The sequence below is a fragment of the Miniopterus natalensis genome, chromosome 2 (assembly GCF_054644295.1).
Source record: "Miniopterus natalensis isolate mMinNat1 chromosome 2, mMinNat1.hap1, whole genome shotgun sequence".
NCBI classification, from domain to species: Eukaryota; Metazoa; Chordata; class Mammalia; order Chiroptera; family Miniopteridae; genus Miniopterus; species Miniopterus natalensis.
Window position 1 is genome coordinate 78653458 of NC_142082.1, and position 20810 is coordinate 78674267.

Here is a 20810-nt window from a genome sequence, read left to right on the forward strand (position 1 = left end):
AAATTTAGATTCTCCTATATTGGTTGCATATGTTTATCAGGGTTTTATACTTCTGTTGGATAGATCCCTTTAATATTATGTAATGACCTTTCTCGTCTCTCATTATGGTCTTCATTTTGAAGTATATTTTGTCTGATACAAGTATGCTAACCCAGATTTTTTTTCATTTCCATTTGCATGGAAAAATTTTTTCCATTTCTTCACTCTCATCTTGTGTGAGTCTTTTGTTCTGAGGTGAGTCTCTTGTAGACCACATATATTTGGTTCATGTTTTCTTATCCACTCAGCTGCCCTGTGCCTTTTTATTGGAGCACTTAATCCATTTACATTTCAGGTTATTATTGATAGGTACTTATCTATTGCCATTTTAATTCTTTATGCCTATGTTTTTCTCTCTCTCTATTTCTACTTCTTATTACAGCAATCCCTTTATCATTTCCTGCAATGCTGGTTTGGTGGTGATAAACTCCTTTAGCCTTTTTTTTGTCTGGGAAACTCTTTATTTCATCATCTAATTTGAATGATAGTCTTGCTGGATAGAGTAGTCTTGGTTTCAGATCTTTGTTGTGCATGATCTTGAATACTTCACGCCATTCCCTTCTGGCCTGTAGAGTTTCGGATGAGAAATCAGCTCACAGCCTTATGGGAGCTCCTTTGTAGGTAACAAATTTGTTACCTACAAATCTGTTGCTTTTCTCTTGCTGCCTTTAAGATGCTCTCTTCGTCTTGAATTTTTGGCACTTTAATTATGATGTGTCTGTGCGTGGGCTTCTTTGTTTCTTTTTTTCCTTGGGACTCTCTGTGCCTCCTGAACTTGTATGATTTTTTTTCCTTGACCAGGTTAGGGAAGTTTTCTGCCATTACTTCTTCAAAAAAATTCTCTTACCCTTGCTTATTCTCATCCCTTTCTGATACTCCTATGATGCCAATATTGTTAGCTTTCATGTTGTCCCATAGCTCCCTTAGAGTGTCATCCTGTTTTTTAATTGTTTTTCTTTTTGGTTCTCTGATTCAGTGATTTTTTTTCTACCCCGTCTTCTAATTCACTCATCCGATCCTCAGCTTCCTCTAATCTGCTGTTTATTTCTTCCAATGTATTCTTTATTTCTGCTATGTCATTCTTAATTTCTTTCATAGTTTCCGTATCTTTTCTCATCATTCTTGCATTCAGTATTCTGAACTCTATCTGATAAATTGCTTATCTCCATTTCACTTATCTCTTTTTCTGGAGAAGTCTCTTGTTCTTTCACTTCGGGCTTGTTTTTTTGTCTCCCCACTTGGCTGCCTATTTGGGTTTGTTTCTACCTATTAGATCTGCTAGGTTTGCAGTCTTTTTTGGATGGTCTTTGATGCAGGCCAATGTCAGACGCTGCTTGTGACTGGCCTTGAGTACCCGTTTGAAGTTTTCCTCACTCCACATCTTGTGGTTCTCTCTGCTGGGGCTCAGTGTGTTCGGACAGGACCAAGATGCATACCAAAGTCTGCTTTTCCAAGGCCTGGGTCCAGAAGGAGATCAGGCAAAGACTCAAAACACTCTGTTTTTCATTTTTAAAATACAAATTTGGAATATACTGTGCATACAAGGTTCTGATTCTTGCTTTTTTCACTTAATGTAGAGAATTTAACAGATTTCATCAATTTTAATTGCACATTCCACCCCCACACATTTTAATAACTTTAGAATCAGTACGCATGTTACAATCAATGACATCTTAAATTTTTTCAAATACAGTAAGTACATAAACAGCCTTCTCATTCTTTTTTTTGCATATATCTTTATTGGTTTCAGAGAGAGGAAGGGAGAGGGGGAGAGAGAGCTAGAAATTTCAATGATGAGAGAGTCATTGATTGACTGTCTACTGCTCGCCCCCTGCTGGGGTTTGAACCTGCAACCTGGGCATGTACCCTGACTGGGAATTGAACCGTGATCTCCTGGATCATAGGTTGATGCTCAACCACTGAGCCATGCTGGCCGGGCTTCTTATTCTTATTCATGACTGAGTAGTTGTTCATTATGTGGATGTATATTTCCCTGTTGATGGACATTTGAATTGCTTCCTATCTAACTACTGAGCCACAGTGGCCAAGGTACACATTTATTTATGTGTTTATGTCTATTTCTGGATTTTCTTAGTACTTAAAATTATTACTATTTTTAAAAATACATTTTATTGATTTTCAGAGAGAGAGGAAAGGAGAGGGATAGAGAGAGAGAAACATCGATGAGGGAGAAAAACATCAGGGAATGACTGCCTCCTGCACACCCCCTACTGGGGATTGAGCTCAAACCTGGGTATGTGCCCTGAATGGAAGTCTAAAGGTTACCTCTTATTTCATGGGTTGACGTTCAGCCACTGAGCCATGCCAGCTGGGCTAAATATTATTTTTTAAAAATTATACAAGTGTTATACATGAATTCAATCTCATGGAAAAATTTTAATTAATAGTGAAGTTTTAAAGAAGGGCCCTTTGTTTCTCCCTGCTCCTTCACACTTCTTCTGACATAATCACTAACAGATCACTGAGTATTCCATGTAGACCTTTTTCTACTATTTATTTGTATATGCCTGTAGTTTGAGGGATGTGGAGATTATATCTGTTTATATCTATCATCTATCACCTATCTATCTTTGTTTCATCATCTGTCATGTGTAATATGCTGTTAGTTGCTTTTCCCTCCAACTGACTCTATGTCTTAGAGTCTCATGGCCGTCCATGACACTCTGCCTATTTTTTTTTTTAATCTTTTTTTTTTTTTAAAGATGTCTTTATTGATTTCAGAGAGAGGAAAGGAGAGGGAGAGAGAGATAGAAACATCAACGATGAGAGAGTCATTGATCAAGCCTGCAACCAGGCATGTGCCCTGACCCAGAATCGAACCCCGATCGCCTGGATCCTACGTCAATGCTCAACTGCTGAGCCACGCCCAGCCAGGCTATTTTTCTTTTTAACCTCTGTATGGAGTCCATGGTATGAATATACCATACTTGGTTTAACCACTCTCCTATTGTTGCACATCTAGGTTGTTTGCAGTATTTTCCTAATTTTAGCAAGGCTGTATATATAGCTTACGAAGCGTGTATCTTTGCTTCTCTTTAATTTGTGATAAGCTTAATTCTAAAATATTTAATTGTGATTAACTTACTATTGTGTAATTTACGAGGAAGAAAAATTGGACCATATTGAGTGATATGTTATTAATATTTTGTGATCTTGTCTTCCTAGATAAAATTTGATGCTGGGACCCTCCTTCTTAGTACACATCGACTAATTTGGAGAGATCAGAAAAATCATGTAAGATAGTTTTTTTACATCTGTCCTAGGTTTTAAATCACTGACGTTTTCTTTCTTTTTTTCCCTTTCTGGCAAAATTATAAATAGATGCAGCAGATTTTCATTTTCAGAATGTCATCAGAGTGTGTGTGTCCCATATGATCTCTCTGAATGGAGAAAAGATAGAAGGGTTACAGTATTGTTCCTTCTTCAGCTCCAGAAAAAGTCTGTAGTTACTGAATAGAGAGTCATAATGACTCCTGATTTTTAAACACCAGTCAGATCCTACTCCATACCTGAGTGTTCCATGTGTAACAGGAATAATTCTCCCATCAGTTGTCAGGGGTCCTTAAAAAAAACCTCATTCATCCTCAAAAGAACCCATCCTTTTGATTGCTGTTGAGAATCAGGAGAATAGGTCTGCTGGCAAGTGCATGCTTTTACCTAGATATTGAGAACAGCCTCTAAGTCACTCAGTAAGAGGAGAAACCCCCGTTTTTTTTTTCATTTCTAGGGGGAGAGAATAGTTATGTGTACAGAGCTGATATCTTTATTCTAAAGAACTTGAAAGTGTGTGTATGAATAAATTTCAGTGTTGCCAATAACATAAATAACCTTTCTAATTATTTTTAGAACTGCTGCCCCCCCATGAAATTTTAATTTCACAGATAAACTATATGCTGTACTGAGGCTCTTTGAAAGATCATTAACCATTGCAAAATATAAGGCAGTTTCTCCTCCCCAAGAACCAATTTTTGTCCCCTCAGTGGTGATATTTCTGTTGTCAATAATGCATGCCTTAGAACTGTTAATGTTTCCTAACTCTTTTAAAAGAAATATACACTCAGGAAAGAAATCTTCTTTGGAGGGATAGATGTCTTTAAACCATGTATATAAGTTAATCTTAGTATAATTTTTTGTTTATCTTATAAAGAGGCTAATTTAGATATCCTTAAACCAGCCACTGAATGCCAGTCATTTTCAATAATTCAATTAAATTTACTAATAGAGGAAAGCTACATTATTACTTTCTATTAAAAATTGTGAGTGGGTCTGTGAAGTATAGAAATTATAAAGAAGAAAAATGAGTAACACTCTTTAAAGTTGTTTTGATTTATCTGTTCTACGTTTTGTTTCCCATATAAAAATATAGTATATGTAAAACGTTGCATATGACTACTACTTTAAAAAGATTTACCTACTGTAAAAACAAAGGTAATTATATATGCTTTTAAACGTCTTATGTTCTTCCACATAGTAAAATGTCACCACAGTATTGTTTTCATTCAGTTTTTCCTTAAGTTTATTTATCCTTAAGTTTATTTAAGGAATAAAGTAACATTATTATTTTTTATTGTTTTTATTATTAAGTACCTTAAAGGTTTTTTGCATTCTATTAAGTGCTATAAAACAAGGATTTCTGACTGGTTTCATGAGTCATGTTTTCTGTTGATTTCCTCCTAGGAATGCTGCATGGCCATTCCTCTTTCCCAAATTGTGTTCATTGAAGAACAGGCAGCTGGAATTGGGAAAAGGTCAGGTCTATATATTACAGTCTTTATTCACAAAATACATTTACATTCAAGCTATTATAATTAATTTAGTTGATTTATTACTGTCTCATGACTGCATATGGGTACATGAATCTAATGATTGTGTTTGGGGGCTTTATAAATAACAGTCCTTGGTCAGGAGTTCCCCTAAGAAGGTATTGTCCTACCTTAAAATCACTGATAAATGGAAGCATTCTTAAAGCATGAATCAAGTACTGAGGTTTGCTCTAATATATAATAAATAAATTGATCCAGTTGTCATTGTATATATTTCTACAGACATTTGCTTTTAAACATCTGTGTATCTTATCAGTTAGTACTTAAAATCAGAAATGAGAAAAGGAACTGACTTTGCTCCTATTTCTAGATGATTATATCTCACTTTGAATTTTTGAGATACTAGTGTTAGAGTATCATAATAGTTATTGTCCAAATTGGGACATTTTTAAGTAATGGGAGCGCTGTTTATAGTTGGACCAGGGCAAGCAGAAAATGGGGCTATCCCAGGCAAACCAGGAGATATGGTTGCCCCGGTTTAAAACCACAGGTTAAAATGTTTCTGTTTATTCAAGTATATCAAAAATTCTGGCTTTATATTTTAAGTGCATGTAATTGAGGTCAACTTATGAATAAATATTGCTGATAAGGAATTTTTTTTCCGCATGGGCCCATTTTTAGCTTTAGCATAGTTAGATACTTTAATAGATGTTAAATAAATGTTGAACTGCACTGGAAATGCATTACATGCCCTAACTATAATTTTGTAGCTAACCTAAAAGATTGCTTATTTGACATAAAAGAAACTAACCAATGTTTTGAAAAGTGTAATAAACTATATATTTTTAGAGTAAGCAACTTCTCTGATTTATATTTTGCCCCTTGCCACTTTTTCCATCTTATATGTTCTTTTTAAAAAATTTATTTTATTTTTTATTGAGGTATAATTGACATACAACATTACATTAGTTTCAGGTATACAACATTTGATATCTATATATATTGGTTTTCTTATTAAATTCTACAAAGTAAAACTTTAAGGGTGTTCTAGATCATTTGAATTTTCCTCTGCTGTGTTCCAAGGAAACATAAACAATAGCAAATATATTCAAAATAGTTACATTCATATTAAGGCCTTATTTTTAAACACCTCCAGTGAGGAGGAGTTTAATAATTTGCCAGGTTAACTTTTCTCAGATATTCTCTTTAGTCCTTAGCTCCTCCAGCCCCAAACATTTACCATATCTCATTGATTCAAAGATGTATGCATGTTTTCACCTTTTAACGTCTCTGAACCCCAAGATACATCTCTGATTTGATGGATTTTATTTATTTATTTAAAATAGATCTTTATTGATTCCAGAGAGAGGAAGGGAGAAGGAGAGAGAGAGAGAAACATTAGTGAAGAGAGAGTCATTACTGATTGGCTGCTTCCTGCATGCCCCCTACTGGGGATCGAGCCCACAACCTGGGCATGTGCCCTGACCAGGAATCGAACCGCTGTCCCCTGGATCTGAGGTTCATGCTCAACCGCTGAGCCACACCGCCCGGGCTGGATTTTATTTTTTATTAGTTTATTTTTTTAAATCCTCAGCTGAGGGTATTTTTTCCATTGTTTTTCAGAGAGAGTGGAAGGAGGGGAGGGAGGGAGAGAGAGAGAGAAAGAGAGACACGGAGGAACATCGATGTGAGAGAGGCACATCAATTGATTGCCAATTGATTGCCTCCCACATGAGCCCGGACCGGGGCTTGGGATTGCAACTGAAGTATGTGCCCTTGAAGAGAATTGAACCTGAGACCCTTCAGTCTGAGGGCCAGTACTCTAACCATTGAGCTAAACCAGCTAGGGTTGATTTGGTGGATTTTAAACTTGATGAAATAAAAAAAAAAATAATGAAATAAACTTGAAATGTGCTATTGAATGGCTCATGAAATGAATACGTGAAAAAATTGGTATGGATCTTTTATGCTGATTTTGGGATTTTTAAACTTCATGTTGTATCATGGTATTTTAGCTTTTCACTAGATTTCCTTTGATTAAAATCTGATAGCAGGGCTCAGGATTTTTAGTTTTAAAGACTATATAATACTTTTGTTTAATTACCCTATCCTAATTGTCATAGTTTATTTGCTCTAGCTGACAGTTCACTTCAAACAGTCCTGTGATTCTGCTTGCAGTTTATTTGCTCACCACACTTAAAGATGTTCACCACAAAGGAATAGATGAAGAGTCCTTGTAAAGTATGGATGGACCTGGAGAATATTATGCTAAGTGAAATAAGCCAGGCAGCAAAAGACAAATATCACATGATCTTGCTTATATGTCGAATCTAAAGAACTTAATAAATTGATGAACAGAATAGATTCAATTACATGGAAGCATAAATGAGACTGATGAATGTCAGAGGGATGGAGGAGGGCGGGTGGGTGGAGGGGGAGAGAGTAACCAAGGAATTTATATGCATATATACACAACCCAAGGACATGGACAATGGTGGGGAGAGGGACTGGGGAGGGGGAAGGAATGGGTCATTGGGGAGAAAAAGGGACATCTGTAATATTTTAAACAATAATAAAATTTTTAAAAAACCCCCCAAAAAACCCAAACAAACAAGAAAAACAAATTGGTCTCAGTTCACTAAACAAAATATTTGTTACATTGAGGAGGCCTGACACGTCGTATTTCAATTTTACAGTGATATTTAGGTAACCACATGGGCCTAAACAAAGTAAAATTGAGTAATAGGTGAATCTGTAGTGTGGCCATAAAGAAAAAGCTTTAAGCTAGATATCCAAGATATGTTGGCTAAGTTTTTTGGTTTTGCTAATCTTTGCAAAAGATTGATTATTGAACAGGTTGGGGGGGAAAAAGAGGAAGAAAGACATATAACTGAATAAATATAGTGGTATTTCTAATAGCATAGAAGATAATGGTAGTCATAAAGATTAGTGTAATTTGTGTTTCTAGAGCAGCAATGTTTTGAGAATTGCTTTTGCTATTGGATATCTTTCTAGGTCATGCTGTTGATCAAGTGGCATTTTCCAAATATGACAGTAAAGAATGTTAGTTTTGGATGGTGTTTTAATAAAACATTTGTTGGCCAGTTTTACACAGATAAGTTTTTTTTAATATATTTAAGTCATTTTTATTTTTCAATTACAGTTGACATACAATATTATAGTAGTTTCAGGTGTACACCCCAGTGATTAGACATTATATAACTTACTAAGTGATCATCCCAATAAATCTAGTACCCACCTGACACTATTCATAGTTATTAGAATATTATTCACTATATTCCCTGTGCTGCACTTTACATCCCCATGACTATTCTGTAACAACCAGTTTGTACTTCTTAATCCCTTCACCTTTTTCACAATCCCTCAACCTCCCTTCCATCTAGCAATGGTCAAAATGTTCTCTGTATCTATGAGTCTGTTTCTGTTCTGCTGCTTTGTTTATTTTTGTTTTTTAGAATCATTTGTTGATAAGTATTTTATTGCCATTTTATTGTTCATATATTTTATTTACTTTTTCTTCTTCGTAAAGAAGGCCCTTTAACGTATCATGTCATGTAATACTGGTTTGGTGAACTCCTTTAGCTTTTCCTTGCCAGGGAAACTCTTTATCTGACCTTCAATTCTAAATAATAGCTTTGTAGGGTAGGGTAATCTTGGTTGTAGGTTCTTGCTTTTCATCACCTTGAATATTTCTTGCCACTCCCTTATGGCCTGCGAAGTTTCTGTTGAGAAATCAGCTGACAGTCTTATGGTAGCTCCTTTGGAGGTAACTAACTACTTTTCTCTTGATGCTTTTAAGATTCTCTCTTTGTCTTTAACCTTTTGCATTTTAATTATTATGTGTCTTGTGGTGGGCCTCTTTGGGTTCCTCTTGTTTGGGACTCTTTGTGCTTCCTGGAGTTGTATGTCTATTTCCTTCACCAGGGTAGGGAATTTTTCTATCATATTTTCACATAGGTTTTCAATTTCTTGCTCTCTCTCGTTCTGGTACCCCCATGATGCAAATGTTTGTATGCTTGAAGTTGTCCCAGAGGCTCCTTACACTATCTTCATTTTTTTGGATTCTTTTTTTCTGTTCTGATTGGGTGTTTTTTGCTTCCTTTTATTCCAAATTACTGTTTTGATTCTCAACTTCATCTACTCTACTGTTGAGTTCCTGTAAATTATTCTTCATTTCAGTTACTGTATCCTTCATTTCTGACTGGTTCTTTTTTTATGATTTCCATGTCCTTTTTTATGTTGTTGAAGTTCTCTCTGAGTTCAAATACTCTTCCTCTAAGTTTATTGAGCATCCTTATAACCAGTGTTTTGAACTCTGCATCTAACAGATTGCTTGTCTCCATTTTGTTTAGTTCTTTTTCTGGAGTATTGTTCTGTTCTTTCATTTGGGACATGTTTCTTTGTGTCTTCATTTTGGCAGCCTCCTTGTGTGTGTTTGTAGAGTTGCTATGTCTCCCGGGCTTGGTAGAGTGTACTGTAGGGTCCAGTGGCATAGCCTCCCTGTTCACCTGAGCTTGGCATTGCAGTTGTGCCCCAATACCCAGGTAGGCTGTATACACCCTCCTGTTGTAGTTGAGACTTGATTGCTGTTGGCATATCAGTAGGAGAGATTTACCCACAGGCCAGTCTGTTGCAAGGACTGGCTGTGACCACAGCCTCTGGGAAGGATTACACAGATTAGTTTTCACATTTTGTTTTCAGATGAGTAAGGTAGTATGTTTTGACAGAAATTATAAGCCCTGTGGTAACCTCTGGGGATGACTCTGTAGATGGAAAACCCTAATCATAAACCAAAACCCTAAACCACCCCAAATTTTGCAAATTTATTTTGAACTTATTTCCTTAAACTCATATTTTATTTAATCTATAGACCTAGTAACTTGAACTTTTTCGTACATAGCTTGCAAGTTTTAAGTAGAGATATTTTTGAAAGGTTCTTTATACTGAATTAATACAAATTTTAAAAGGATTCCTTTCAGGATATTCTTTGTTTCTACATGAATTTTAAAAGTGACCTGAAATATATTAAAAGTTATGAAAATAGAATTAGTGATTTTTATTTTATTTTTAAATACTATTTATTATTTTTTAAAATTTATGTTGAAAGTATTACAGATGTGTCCTTTTTTCCCTATTGACCCCTTCTATCCTGCACCCCCCACCCCAGGCCTGAAATAGTGATTTTTAAAAGCCAATTTACATTACATTTGCTTTTTCTTTAGTGCTAAAATAGTGGTTCACCTTCACCCAGCTCCTCCTAACAAAGAGCTTGGTCCATTCCAGAATAGTAAGAACTCCTACATCAAACTGTCCTTCAAAGAACATGGCCAGATTGAGGTAAGTCTTTATATGAATAAAATTGGACCAGAAATGTGTACTTGCATATATTTTTGTTGTTTGTTAATATGATGGAAGGCAGTATTGTTTCCGTATTGTTAATATGATGAAGGCATTGTACCAGGTTTCACCACATGTTTACAATAACATTTTTGATATCTTGTATCTTATCAGTAGAGAATGTGAAGTTTAGGTGACAGTGGGAATGGGAAGCAAGAGTGCGTGGTCACAAGGAAAGACTGGAGGCTAAGTCATGCCATTAGGCTACTAGTAAAGTTTTTAGTGGTATATGTAGTATGGTTAAAGACAGCCTATCTTTATTAACTGGAACAAATCTAATCACTTAAGTGCGTCTTTTTTACATACAAGCACTGGTGCCTTCCCATTTCTCAGCTATTCTGTTCCTGTGCCAATACCATACTATATTAACACCACATTGTCATAATCCCTGTAGTTTCAGAATTAAGAGAATTTCAGTTTCTCCACATTAATAATCTTTTAACATTTCATAAGGATAAGTCCACACCTCGTTTCTATTTTTCATTAGTGTCCTGTCTATTGTTAGCTCTTTGTTCTTACATTTGAGTTTTAGAATATAGTTTATATGTTCTGATTAATAAGTTGCTGTATAAGTATTTTTAGACATTTATAAGTGTGTGTTTATCTCCCCATAGGTGTCATAAATTATTTTTGTTCTTTTTCTACAGCTTCACACCCAGTGCTCTTCATACAGTAGGCACTAAGCATATATAAATCACTAACTGAAGTCAGTTTCACTGTAGGTGAAAAATATAGTTCATTTTTTTGTGAGCAGAGGCATGTTTTGGCCCCAGTTTCTTACTACGCATTTTATCTAGACAAATTATTCTTTGCTTTCTTCATAGATAATGGTTGTATATTTTTCTTGGCACTGCATCCGTTTCACTATAGGTTGAAAACAATCCACATAGGCAGAATTGTTTAAAGTAAGTCTATGTATTTCATTGTCACTCATCTCTTTGTTGAAAATAGCTCACTTAATATAGAAGGTCAGTTCCTTCTTTTTTGCTTTGTTCTTTCTGAAGTTGATCCAAGAAAAGAACTTCCTTTGATTTTCTTTGATGTCTCTGAGAATTTTAGGCTTGTTGAAATGATTGACTAGACCTTTCAACTAAAGAAATGTTAAGTAATGAATTCTATGAGGATGCCACAACCTGACTCATTTAAAGTGTATCTATGTGTATAACAGTTTTATAGGCGTTTATCAGAGGAAATGACACAGAGAAGATGGGAGAATATGCCAGTTTCCCAGTCATTCCAAACAAATAGAGGATCCCAGGTATTTTTAAAACTGTTTCTTAGTTTAGTGTTTTCAGCTCTGTACTTGCATCTTCATTAAGGAGAAGATATCTGTGATTATAGAACTTTCTAGAAATAAAATAATATTTGATTAAAAATTTATTTTCACAGAACCTAATTTAATGCTCTATAGACAGTAGACACTTAGTAAAAATAAATGACTACTTACCGGAGTAATTCCTGGGATGGTAGAAGTTAGATTCCACTCACTTCATCCTGTTGTTCATAATCAGTGTGGCATCTTAGAGAACAGACAATAAATACCACTGGAGGACATTTTCCAGGCCAGTCTAAATTAACCACCAACTGTGGAAAGATGCTCAAATGTGTAAAAGTAGTTTGTGTAATAACTATCAAGTACCAAAATTTTAACTCCAATTTTTTGCACATTTGAGACCCTGTTAAATATCTGATGAGTGCATAATAAGTGGCCAAAGAACAAAAATGGCTAGGAAATTTAATTTATATCTGAAATCAAGAGTAAATATGCCATTTATCATATATTCAGTGCTCCTTTATAATAATTTGAAGATCATCATGTATGGCAAGAAGCTGACAAATGTTTTGAAAGGAAACTAGATGTAATTGTATGCTGTTTTTCTTTGGTTCTTTGTGGGTCCTTTCCCGTCATTGAAAACACAGTGTGGTGGGTTACAAAAGATTGCGTCCTTCCTATTTTTTATGTTTTATTTTCTACTTTTGTTTTTCAGCCAGGAAGAATAAGGGCTGTTGGAATAGTAGGTATCGAAAGGAAACTGGAAGAAAAAAGAAAAGAAACTGACAAAAATATTTCTGAGGTAACTCTTATACAAGTTCCGTTCAGCTGTCTTTTTTAGCCATTTGTGTTTATTCTTTTGGATTCAACTGTGACTAATTCCATTCTGCATATTGGAATATATTTAGTTTGCCTGAAGCTGCACAGTATCTTATTTCATTAACAGGTCCACTTCAGGTTGGCAAAATTTAGCCAAAATGTGTTTTAAAAACTTTTCCCAAAAAGGAATGAAAAAGCAATGCAAATTTGTTCTTGGTGATGTTAGAAAATGTCATGGATTGTGTGTAAATTTTAAAATCTAGATGGAGTTTATTAGCGGATATCCCTAATGAATTCATGGTCCTCTATATAATTATTTTGGACATTTGGTTAACTTAATTGAGGGAAAAATGCTATTTGTGGCACTTAACCCTGGTCAGATTCCACATAATTTAATGCTGATGACCACTCAGGGACGAGACGGACACAGTTAGGAATGGATCAAACCAGCCCATCAACTAGGAGAACAACCCTGAGCATGTACATTAGAATGTTTCTGAAACTTTATCATATATGAGGAAATTCAAACGAAGGGAAAAGAACTGTAGTTAAGAAAACGAGTTGTGCATCCATAGGCTTGATCAGATTCATGTTTGATCCCTTTGGTAAGAGTAGAGGTTTGTGTTCGTTCATCAGGAGGCACATCATGTTTTTTTTATGATGCCAACAGCTGTTAATGTTCAGTGCATAAATCTGTTGGTTCATTGGTAGTGGCAAATAGTGATGATCTGTGATATATTTTTCATTTATTAATTAGAATACTTTTAAAAGAGATGCTTCCCTTCATCTACTATTTGGCCACTCAGTGATACAGTTCATATAGAAAAGGCAGGATAAATGCCCTTCCCCCCCCTTTATTATCAGGATAATAAATTGGTTCCTTATCCTCCAAAGGTGACTGACTAGGTTTTCTTTTTTTACGTATTACTATGAATTTATAAATTTTAATATATTTGATACATTTCAATCAATTGCAATTATTATTCTATTTAAAACTCAAATTGTCCCATCTTTGGCCAGTGGTAGGCTCTTCAGGTTGGCTCCTGAGTGCTTTTCAGGTGACCTGGTGGACTTTGATAGCTTACTTACAAACCGGTGTGACAAAAGTTCCAGGACCCTCTTGAACGTATCCTGCCCCAGATATGGAATCAACCATATCTAAGAAGCTCTGCTTGTCTTTAGTGGGAAATGGTATTTCAAAACCAGTCTGCCTGTTAAGAATATGCATCTCTATTGGATAGATCTTTATTTTGAGGCCTCTTCAGTGGAAAGATTTTTTTTTAAAATATATTTTTTATTGACTTCAGAGAGAGGAAAGGAGAGGGAGAGAGAAGTAGAGACATCAATGATGAGAGAATCATTGATCAGCTGCCTCCTGCATGCCTCCTACTGGGGATCGAGCCTGCAAACCGGGCATGTGCCCTGACCGGGATTCGAACCCTCACCTCCTGGTTCATAGGTCGATGCTCAACCACTTAGCTATGCTGGCCAGGCTAGATTTTTTTTTTTTTAATAAAAGTGCTTCATGAGGTCATACAGATACTTCCTATTCAAATTCAGGACTACACTAGCAAGTACTTATTAAAACAGTTAAAAAGAATTTTTGTGTGTATGTTCTTCCCATTCTTCCCATGTTTTAAAAATAGGTGTGCTGCATCTACACTGTCTGATCATTCTGCCACTATATACAGTTTCCCCTGTCGCTCTTATTTAGTCTCAGTTTTATAAGAAACTATTTGTGTAATACTATCAGTCCTTATGTTGATCTCTCTCTATTCATTTGGGTTGTCTGAAGTTCATTCTCTAATAGATTTTTTTCAAGAAGTGTTCATGGGAACAATATTCCTTGAGTTCTGGCGCGTTTGTATTCCTTATATGTGAAAAAGTCAGTTTTTGGTGGATTTAAAATCCTTGACTCACATCATCTTTCCTTGAGTACTGTATGTTACTTTTAATTTTTTGTCTGGCATGAAGTGTTGCTGTTAAAGAATGATGCTCATCTAATTTTTTCACCCCCTAAAAGTCACTTGTTCTTTTTCCTAGATATCCAAAGGATTTAAAGATATATATATAATTGCCTGGTAATTTTACTGGATTGTGTCTATGTATTTACTAGAATGTGTAACACATTCTTGGCTGTTATCCAATATGCTTTCAGTATTTGGTTTCAGAAGTTTTAACTGTTAATTTCAGGGGAGTTTTTCTATATTATAATTTTCTTTCTTTTTTAAAAAATTAATTTTATTATTGAAAGTATTACAGATATGCCCTTTTCCCCCCCACTGATCCCCTTCACCCTGCATCTGCCCCCCCTTCACCACAGTATTGTCTGTTTCCATGGGTTATGCATATATGCATATAAGTTCTTAATTAATCTCTCCCCTCCCACTCCCCCACCCTCTGCCTTCCCTCTGCTTGGAATCTTTTGACTGTATTATAATTTTCAATAACTGTTTTGATCTTTTTTTATTCTGAGAGTCCTATTAGTTGTATTTGTAGCTTTATTGCCTATTTTCACTGTTTGTGACCTCCAAACCCTTTTTTCATTTTTTTTTTATTTAGAAAATTTTTCTTTTTTTCACCTGTTGTTTCTTTTAAGATATCTGTTGTGTTTATTCACTCTTGTGTTTTTTCTAGTGTAGTCTTTATTTCAGAAAGTAATAGAAAATTTTTCTCCTGAATCCTGTCACTTAATTTCTGATTTATATTGTCCTTTCACAGCCTGTGTCATTTTTTAAACATCTTTTAGCTCATTTTGAAATAAAAGGTTACATATCAATCTCATCTATGAACATGTCTTTCTGGCATGTTTTCATTGCCTGTAATATTATTTTGATCCTTATTTTTTTTCCTTTTAATTTTGTGTAGGATTTGACCTTGATACTTTGCAGTTGTGCATTTTCATGTGAAATTAGTTTTCCTGAACTTTTAGAGGAAGAGCTAGTTCAGGGTAACTTTTCTCACTCCACAGAGCTCACTCTTCTGCTGCGTTCATACAGTGTTAAAAAGGTGTAAATTTCTTTAAAAAATGACATTGGGCCCAGCCAGGCATGGCTCAGCGGTTGAGCTTCGACCTAGGATCCAGGCGATTGGGGTTCAATTCCCGGTCAGAGCACATGCCTGGGTTGCGGGCTCAACCAATGACTCTCGTCATTGATGTTTCTGTCTTTCTCTCTCCCTCTCCCTCTCTCTGAAACCAATAAAGATATATTAAAAAAAAAAATGACATTGGTATTTTGATGGGGATTGCATTAAATCTGTATATTGCTTTGGGTAATATGGCCATTTTAACTATGCTGATACTTCCAATCCATGAACACGGGATATTTTTCCATTTTGTTGTGTCTTTTTCCATTTCTTTTAATAATGCTTTATAATTTTCAGTATATAGGTCTTTCATGTTCTTTGTTAAGCTTATTTTTAGGTATTTTATTCTTTTGGTTGCAATTGCAAAAGGAGTTCTTTTCTTTTTCTGAAGTTTTGTTGTTAGTATACAGGAAGGCAGTGGATTTTTTATTTTGTTAATGTGGTATATTACATTGATTGATTTGCCTGTGTTTAAGTAAACATATGCTTTTGCTCCTGAAATGAACCCCACTTAATCGTGATGTATTATTTTTTTGATGTACTGCTGTATTCTATTTTCTAGTATTTTGTTTAGGATTTTTGCATCTGTATTCATCAGAGGTATTGGTCTGTAGTTTTCTTGTTTTGTGTTACCCTTGCCAGGTTTTGGTATTGGGGGTTATATTGGGCTCATAAAATATGTTAGGAAGTATTGCCTCCTCTTCAGTTTTTTGGAAGAGCTTGAGAAGGATACATTTTAAACCTTTTTGAACGTTTGGTAGAATTCACTGGTAAAGCCATCTGGTCCTGGACTTTTATTTTTTGGGAGGTTTTTGATGATGGTTTTAATTTCCTCCCTGATGATCAGTCTATTTAGGTTTTTCAGTTCTTCATGATTTAGTCTAAGAAGTTTATATTTCTAGAAACTTACCATTTCTTCTAGGTTATTGAATTTGGTGGCATATAGTCTTTCATAATATTCTAGTATGATCCTTTGCATATCTGATGTCTGTGGTGACTTCCCCTCTCTCATTTCTGATTTCGTTTATATGGTTCTTTTATCTTCTTAGTGAGCCTAGCCAGGGGTTTGTGAATTTTATTAATTTTTTCAAAGAACAAGCTCTTTGATTTATTAACTTTTTGTAGTCTTTTTGTTCTCTATTTCATTCAGTTCTGCTCTAATTTTTATGATTTCCTTTCTTCTGCTGACTTTGGGTTGCTTTTGTTCTTTTTCTAGGACTTTAAAGTGTAATGTTAGGTTGTTTACTTGGGATTTCTCGTTACTTGAGATAGGCCTATAATATATAAACTTCCCTCTTATTACTGTTTTTGCTGCATCCTAGAAGTTTTAATATATTATATTGTCATTCTCATTTGTCTCTATATATCTTTTGATTTCATCGTTTATTTCATCTTTGACCCAGTCAGTTTTTAGTAGTATGTTGTTTAATCTCCATGTAGTTGCGGGTTTCTTTATTTCCTTTTTGCCATTTATTTCTAATTTCAAGGCATTGTGGTCAGAGAATATGCTTGATATAATTTCAGTCTTCTTGAATTTGTTGATGCTAGTTCTGTGACCCAACATATGGTCTGTCCTTGAGAATGTTCCGGGTGCACTGGAGAACAATGTACAATCTGATGTTCTGGGATGAAAGGCTCTGTAGATGTCAATTATGCCCATTTGGTGTAGCATTTCATTTAAAGCCAACATTTCTTTATTGGTTTCCTCTTTGGTTGACCTTTCTAGAGCTGTCAATGGAGTAGTAAGGTCCCCAACTATGATTGTATTTTGATCTATTTCTCCCTTTAGTTCTGTAATTGCTTTATGTATTTCGATGCTCCCTGGTTGGCTGCATATATATTAAGAAGTGGTATGTTTTCTTGATGTAGTGTCTCCTTTATCAGTATAAAGTGTCCATCTTTGTCTCTTATTATCTTTGTTGTCTTGATGCCTATTTTTTCAGATAGAAGTATACCTGCTTTTTTGGTGGATGCTATTTGCTTGGAGAATCATTTTCCACCCTTTTACTTTTAATCTACCTTTGTCTTTGAAGCTTAGATGTGTCTCTTGTAGGCAGCATATGGTTGGGTTTTGTTTTTTGGTCTGCTCTGCTACTCTGTGCCTCTTTATTGGTTAATTCAGACTATTTACATTTAGGGTAATTATTGATGTATGAGAATTTCCTATAGCCATTTTATCTTTTGTTTTCTGGTAGCTCTGTGCCTCCATTGGTTCTTTTCCTTTGTACTTCTGTCTTTTGTTTTTGTTTGGTGGGGTTTCATACTTCTTTTCTCTGTGTCCTCTCTTTTTAAGCTATGTGTCTTGGTTTGGAGATTTTTGTGTATGGTTACCATTCGGTTTGTAAAAAATAAAATTTCACTGTATATACAATAGTTTTTTTTTTTCTTTTGAGTGCACCTGATGTTCATTCTCCTTTGCCAGTTCAGACCTTTATCCCCTCCCCTTTTATGTATTGTTGTCATAAATTATCCCTATTTGTGCTGCAACTTTTTTGGTGATCTTACTGTATGTTACCTTTTGTTCTTTGTTTCAGGTAAGAATAATTCCCTTTAGTATTTCCTGCAATGTAGGTTTTCTGGTGATAAAATCTCTCAGCTTCTGTATGTCTGGGAACATCTTTATTTCTCCTTCATGTTTAAAGGATAATTTTGCTGGATATATTTTTCGTGGCTGGTAATTTCTGTCTTTCAAACGTTTGACTGTTTGGTTCCACTCTCTTCTAGCTTGTAGAGTTTCTACTGAGAAGTTGGGTGAAATTTTGATGGATTTTCCTTTGTGGGTCACTTCTTTCTTTTCCCTGGCTGCTTTGAGAATTTTTTCTTTGTCATTAATTTTTGACAGTTCTAATACAGTGTGCTTTGGAGAGGGCCTCATTGGATTGAAGTAATCAGGTGTTCTGTTTGCTTCTTGGAGTTGAGGAACTAGTTCTTTCCATAGGTTTGTGAAGTTCTCATCCATTATTTATTTGAATAGGCCCTCTGTCCTCTTCTCCCTCTCTTCTTCTGGAACGCCTATTATTCTAATACTTCTTTTTCTAATGGAGTCAGATAGTTCTTGTAGAGTCCTTTATGCTTGGATCTCTCTCTTCTTTCCTCTGAGTCATTTCTAGATTCCTATCTTTGATATCACTAATTCTTTCCTCCACCTGGTTGGCTCCTTTTTCTATGCTCAGTAGCTCCTTCCTAATCTCCTTAATTGCATGCTTCATTTCCAGGATTTCTGATTGGTTCTTTTTAAAAATTTCAATCTCTTTGATAAAATACTCGTTTTGTTCATTGATTTGTTTTCTAAGTGTGCTGAATTGCCTGTATTTTCTCATATCTCATTGAGTATTTTTAGAACTGCAATCTTGAAATCTCTGTCATTTATATCACATATTTCCATGTGTTCCAGCTTGCTTTCTGGGAATTTTTCATTTTCTTTCTGATCATCCTCATTACCGTGGTTATTCATAGTATTTGCTACTTTCCTTTGTCTAGGCATAAATATCCCTTCTATATAGTAGCTTTCTCTGAAGAGGTCTTTGTATTATTTTCCAGTAGATGGTGCTGAATTGCAAGATTTTTTTACCTCCATGATCTCCCAGACTTGATCTCCATGGCTTCCCTAAGACAGTACAACTGTGCTGCTTGGGGCAGGGTTTGTTTTGCCCTCAGTGTGATGGTGACTGCAGACCCCAGACCTCCATGGGGTCCAGACCCAAGCACCAAACCCGAGATCAGTCACAGAGGGAAACTGTAGTTCCACTGCAATAGCTCTTGGTTTACAGATAAAACGTTCCATGACGCAACAAACACTGAGGGCAATGGGAAGCAAGTTTTGGGAGTCCAAGGAGCAGCAGGGCTCTGTGGTTTCTTTGTCAGAAACACCACCACCCAACAGTGGACAGCCTCGTGGCAAAACCTTGCTCTTTGTCAGGTATCTGTTGTTTCTGTCACTGTTCATTCCACTCGCCCTGCTGCACTGGCCCCCTGTAGCTCTCTCTTTCTCCTGAGTGAAGGAAGCACCTGCTACTGTGGTTACCTCCCCTCTCCCTGCTGTACTGCGAGCTCCTGAGCTCCCAGCTGCAGGGCTGTGTCTGAGGTCCATCTGAGCTTTCCTCCCTGCTTGTCTCTCTGCTTATTCCAGGTTGCCCACCTTTAGGTGTTTCAATGCATGGGTGTCTCAGGTGTGCCTCTGTATTGAGTAGGGAATTCTTTGTTGAATTATAGTTGGTTAACTTGTTGAAATTTCAGGGAGAGGTGTCAAGGGTATCTCTCACCCTGCCATTGTTCTGACATCACTTCTCCTACTTGTATCTTAGAGTTTTTGTGGATATCTTGTCACCTAGTTTTATACTGTATGCTGTCTGGGTTTTTGGTTCTGAAATATAGTTGCTCTGTCTCTTTTCATGTTGGGAATTGGAGAGATTCAAAACCTATACAGCCATAGCCACAATCCTCCCGGAATTCTTTATTCCCATAAAATTCCAGCACTTTAGCATTAGAAGGGTTCTTACTCACCAGAGAAGTGATTATCTCAGAGCTAGTTTTGAAGCTAGGGTTATGAGAACTCAGGTCTTTTGATTTGCAGGCAAGTGTGGTACACTACATCATGGACATTCTCTTTGCCACCCAGAAGATGCTGTCACTCTTCTTTTTCAGCGACTTTTGTTATCTTTTTTGTGTCACACTTTTAGAGATGGCATCAAGCAGTGAATTAATTTTTCATTATTAGTGTTCCTTTTTCTGAATGCTGCCATACTGATTTAGTGTTCAAAATCTTGTTTTTCTTAGTTTATGAAATGTTACTCTGATTCAATCTAATTTTCACAGAGTTGCATGACTCAGAGTATTCTATACAAGCAGGTCTCTCGTGCAGGTCACTGATTTATTCAGCAGATAGTCCCTGCTCTTGCTCTCTACTTTGTGTGAGCCCTCCATCAGGTGCTTTAGATATTGTAGTGATGTGCCAGGCAGGAGGCAAATGAGCTTTCTCTACAATGTGAGAAATGCCACGTTATGAGAAAATAGTGGCTGCAATAGGAACGCATAATGTGGCCCTCTTCTATTGGAGTCAGGGAAGGCTTATTAGCAGAAGTAATGGAAGTTAACACCTGAAAGTTGAGTAGTTGTTAGCAGATGACCAGTAGGGATAAGAGGATCCAGGTAGAGGGAATGGAATATGGAAAGGTACTGAATCAAGAATATTAAAACTGAAAATTTAAGAATATATTAATAGTTACTGAAGCTAATAATTACTGAAAGTCCATAAGAAATAATGCTACAAATCAGCTTAAGAGGGTACCTCCTGGTTTTAACGTGCATGCCACTTTTTTCAAAATTGGAATGGAAATTTGACTAAGGACATGGTAGAGGGATAGAAGGTTCTATAAACTGCAAAATGAAAT

General features: G+C 35.8%; 1 protein-coding gene across 3 annotated transcripts in view; it reads left to right on the plus strand.

The window, feature by feature from the left end:
- The window catches only part of VPS36 (vacuolar protein sorting 36 homolog), a 46709-nt gene that overhangs the window by 11629 nt on the left and 14270 nt on the right, over nucleotides 1-20810 (plus strand). For 2 of the 3 annotated variants that reach the window (XM_016213586.2, XM_016213587.2), the window contains exons 2-6: nucleotides 3226-3294; nucleotides 4738-4808; nucleotides 10067-10181; nucleotides 11410-11499; nucleotides 12230-12316. In XM_016213586.2, the coding sequence (XP_016069072.1) occupies nucleotides 3226-3294; nucleotides 4738-4808; nucleotides 10067-10181; nucleotides 11410-11499; nucleotides 12230-12316 (432 nt within the window). The remainder of the gene's footprint in view (nucleotides 1-3225; nucleotides 3295-4737; nucleotides 4809-10066; nucleotides 10182-11409; nucleotides 11500-12229; nucleotides 12317-20810) is intronic. The other variant, XM_016213588.2, reaches the window with a different exon arrangement.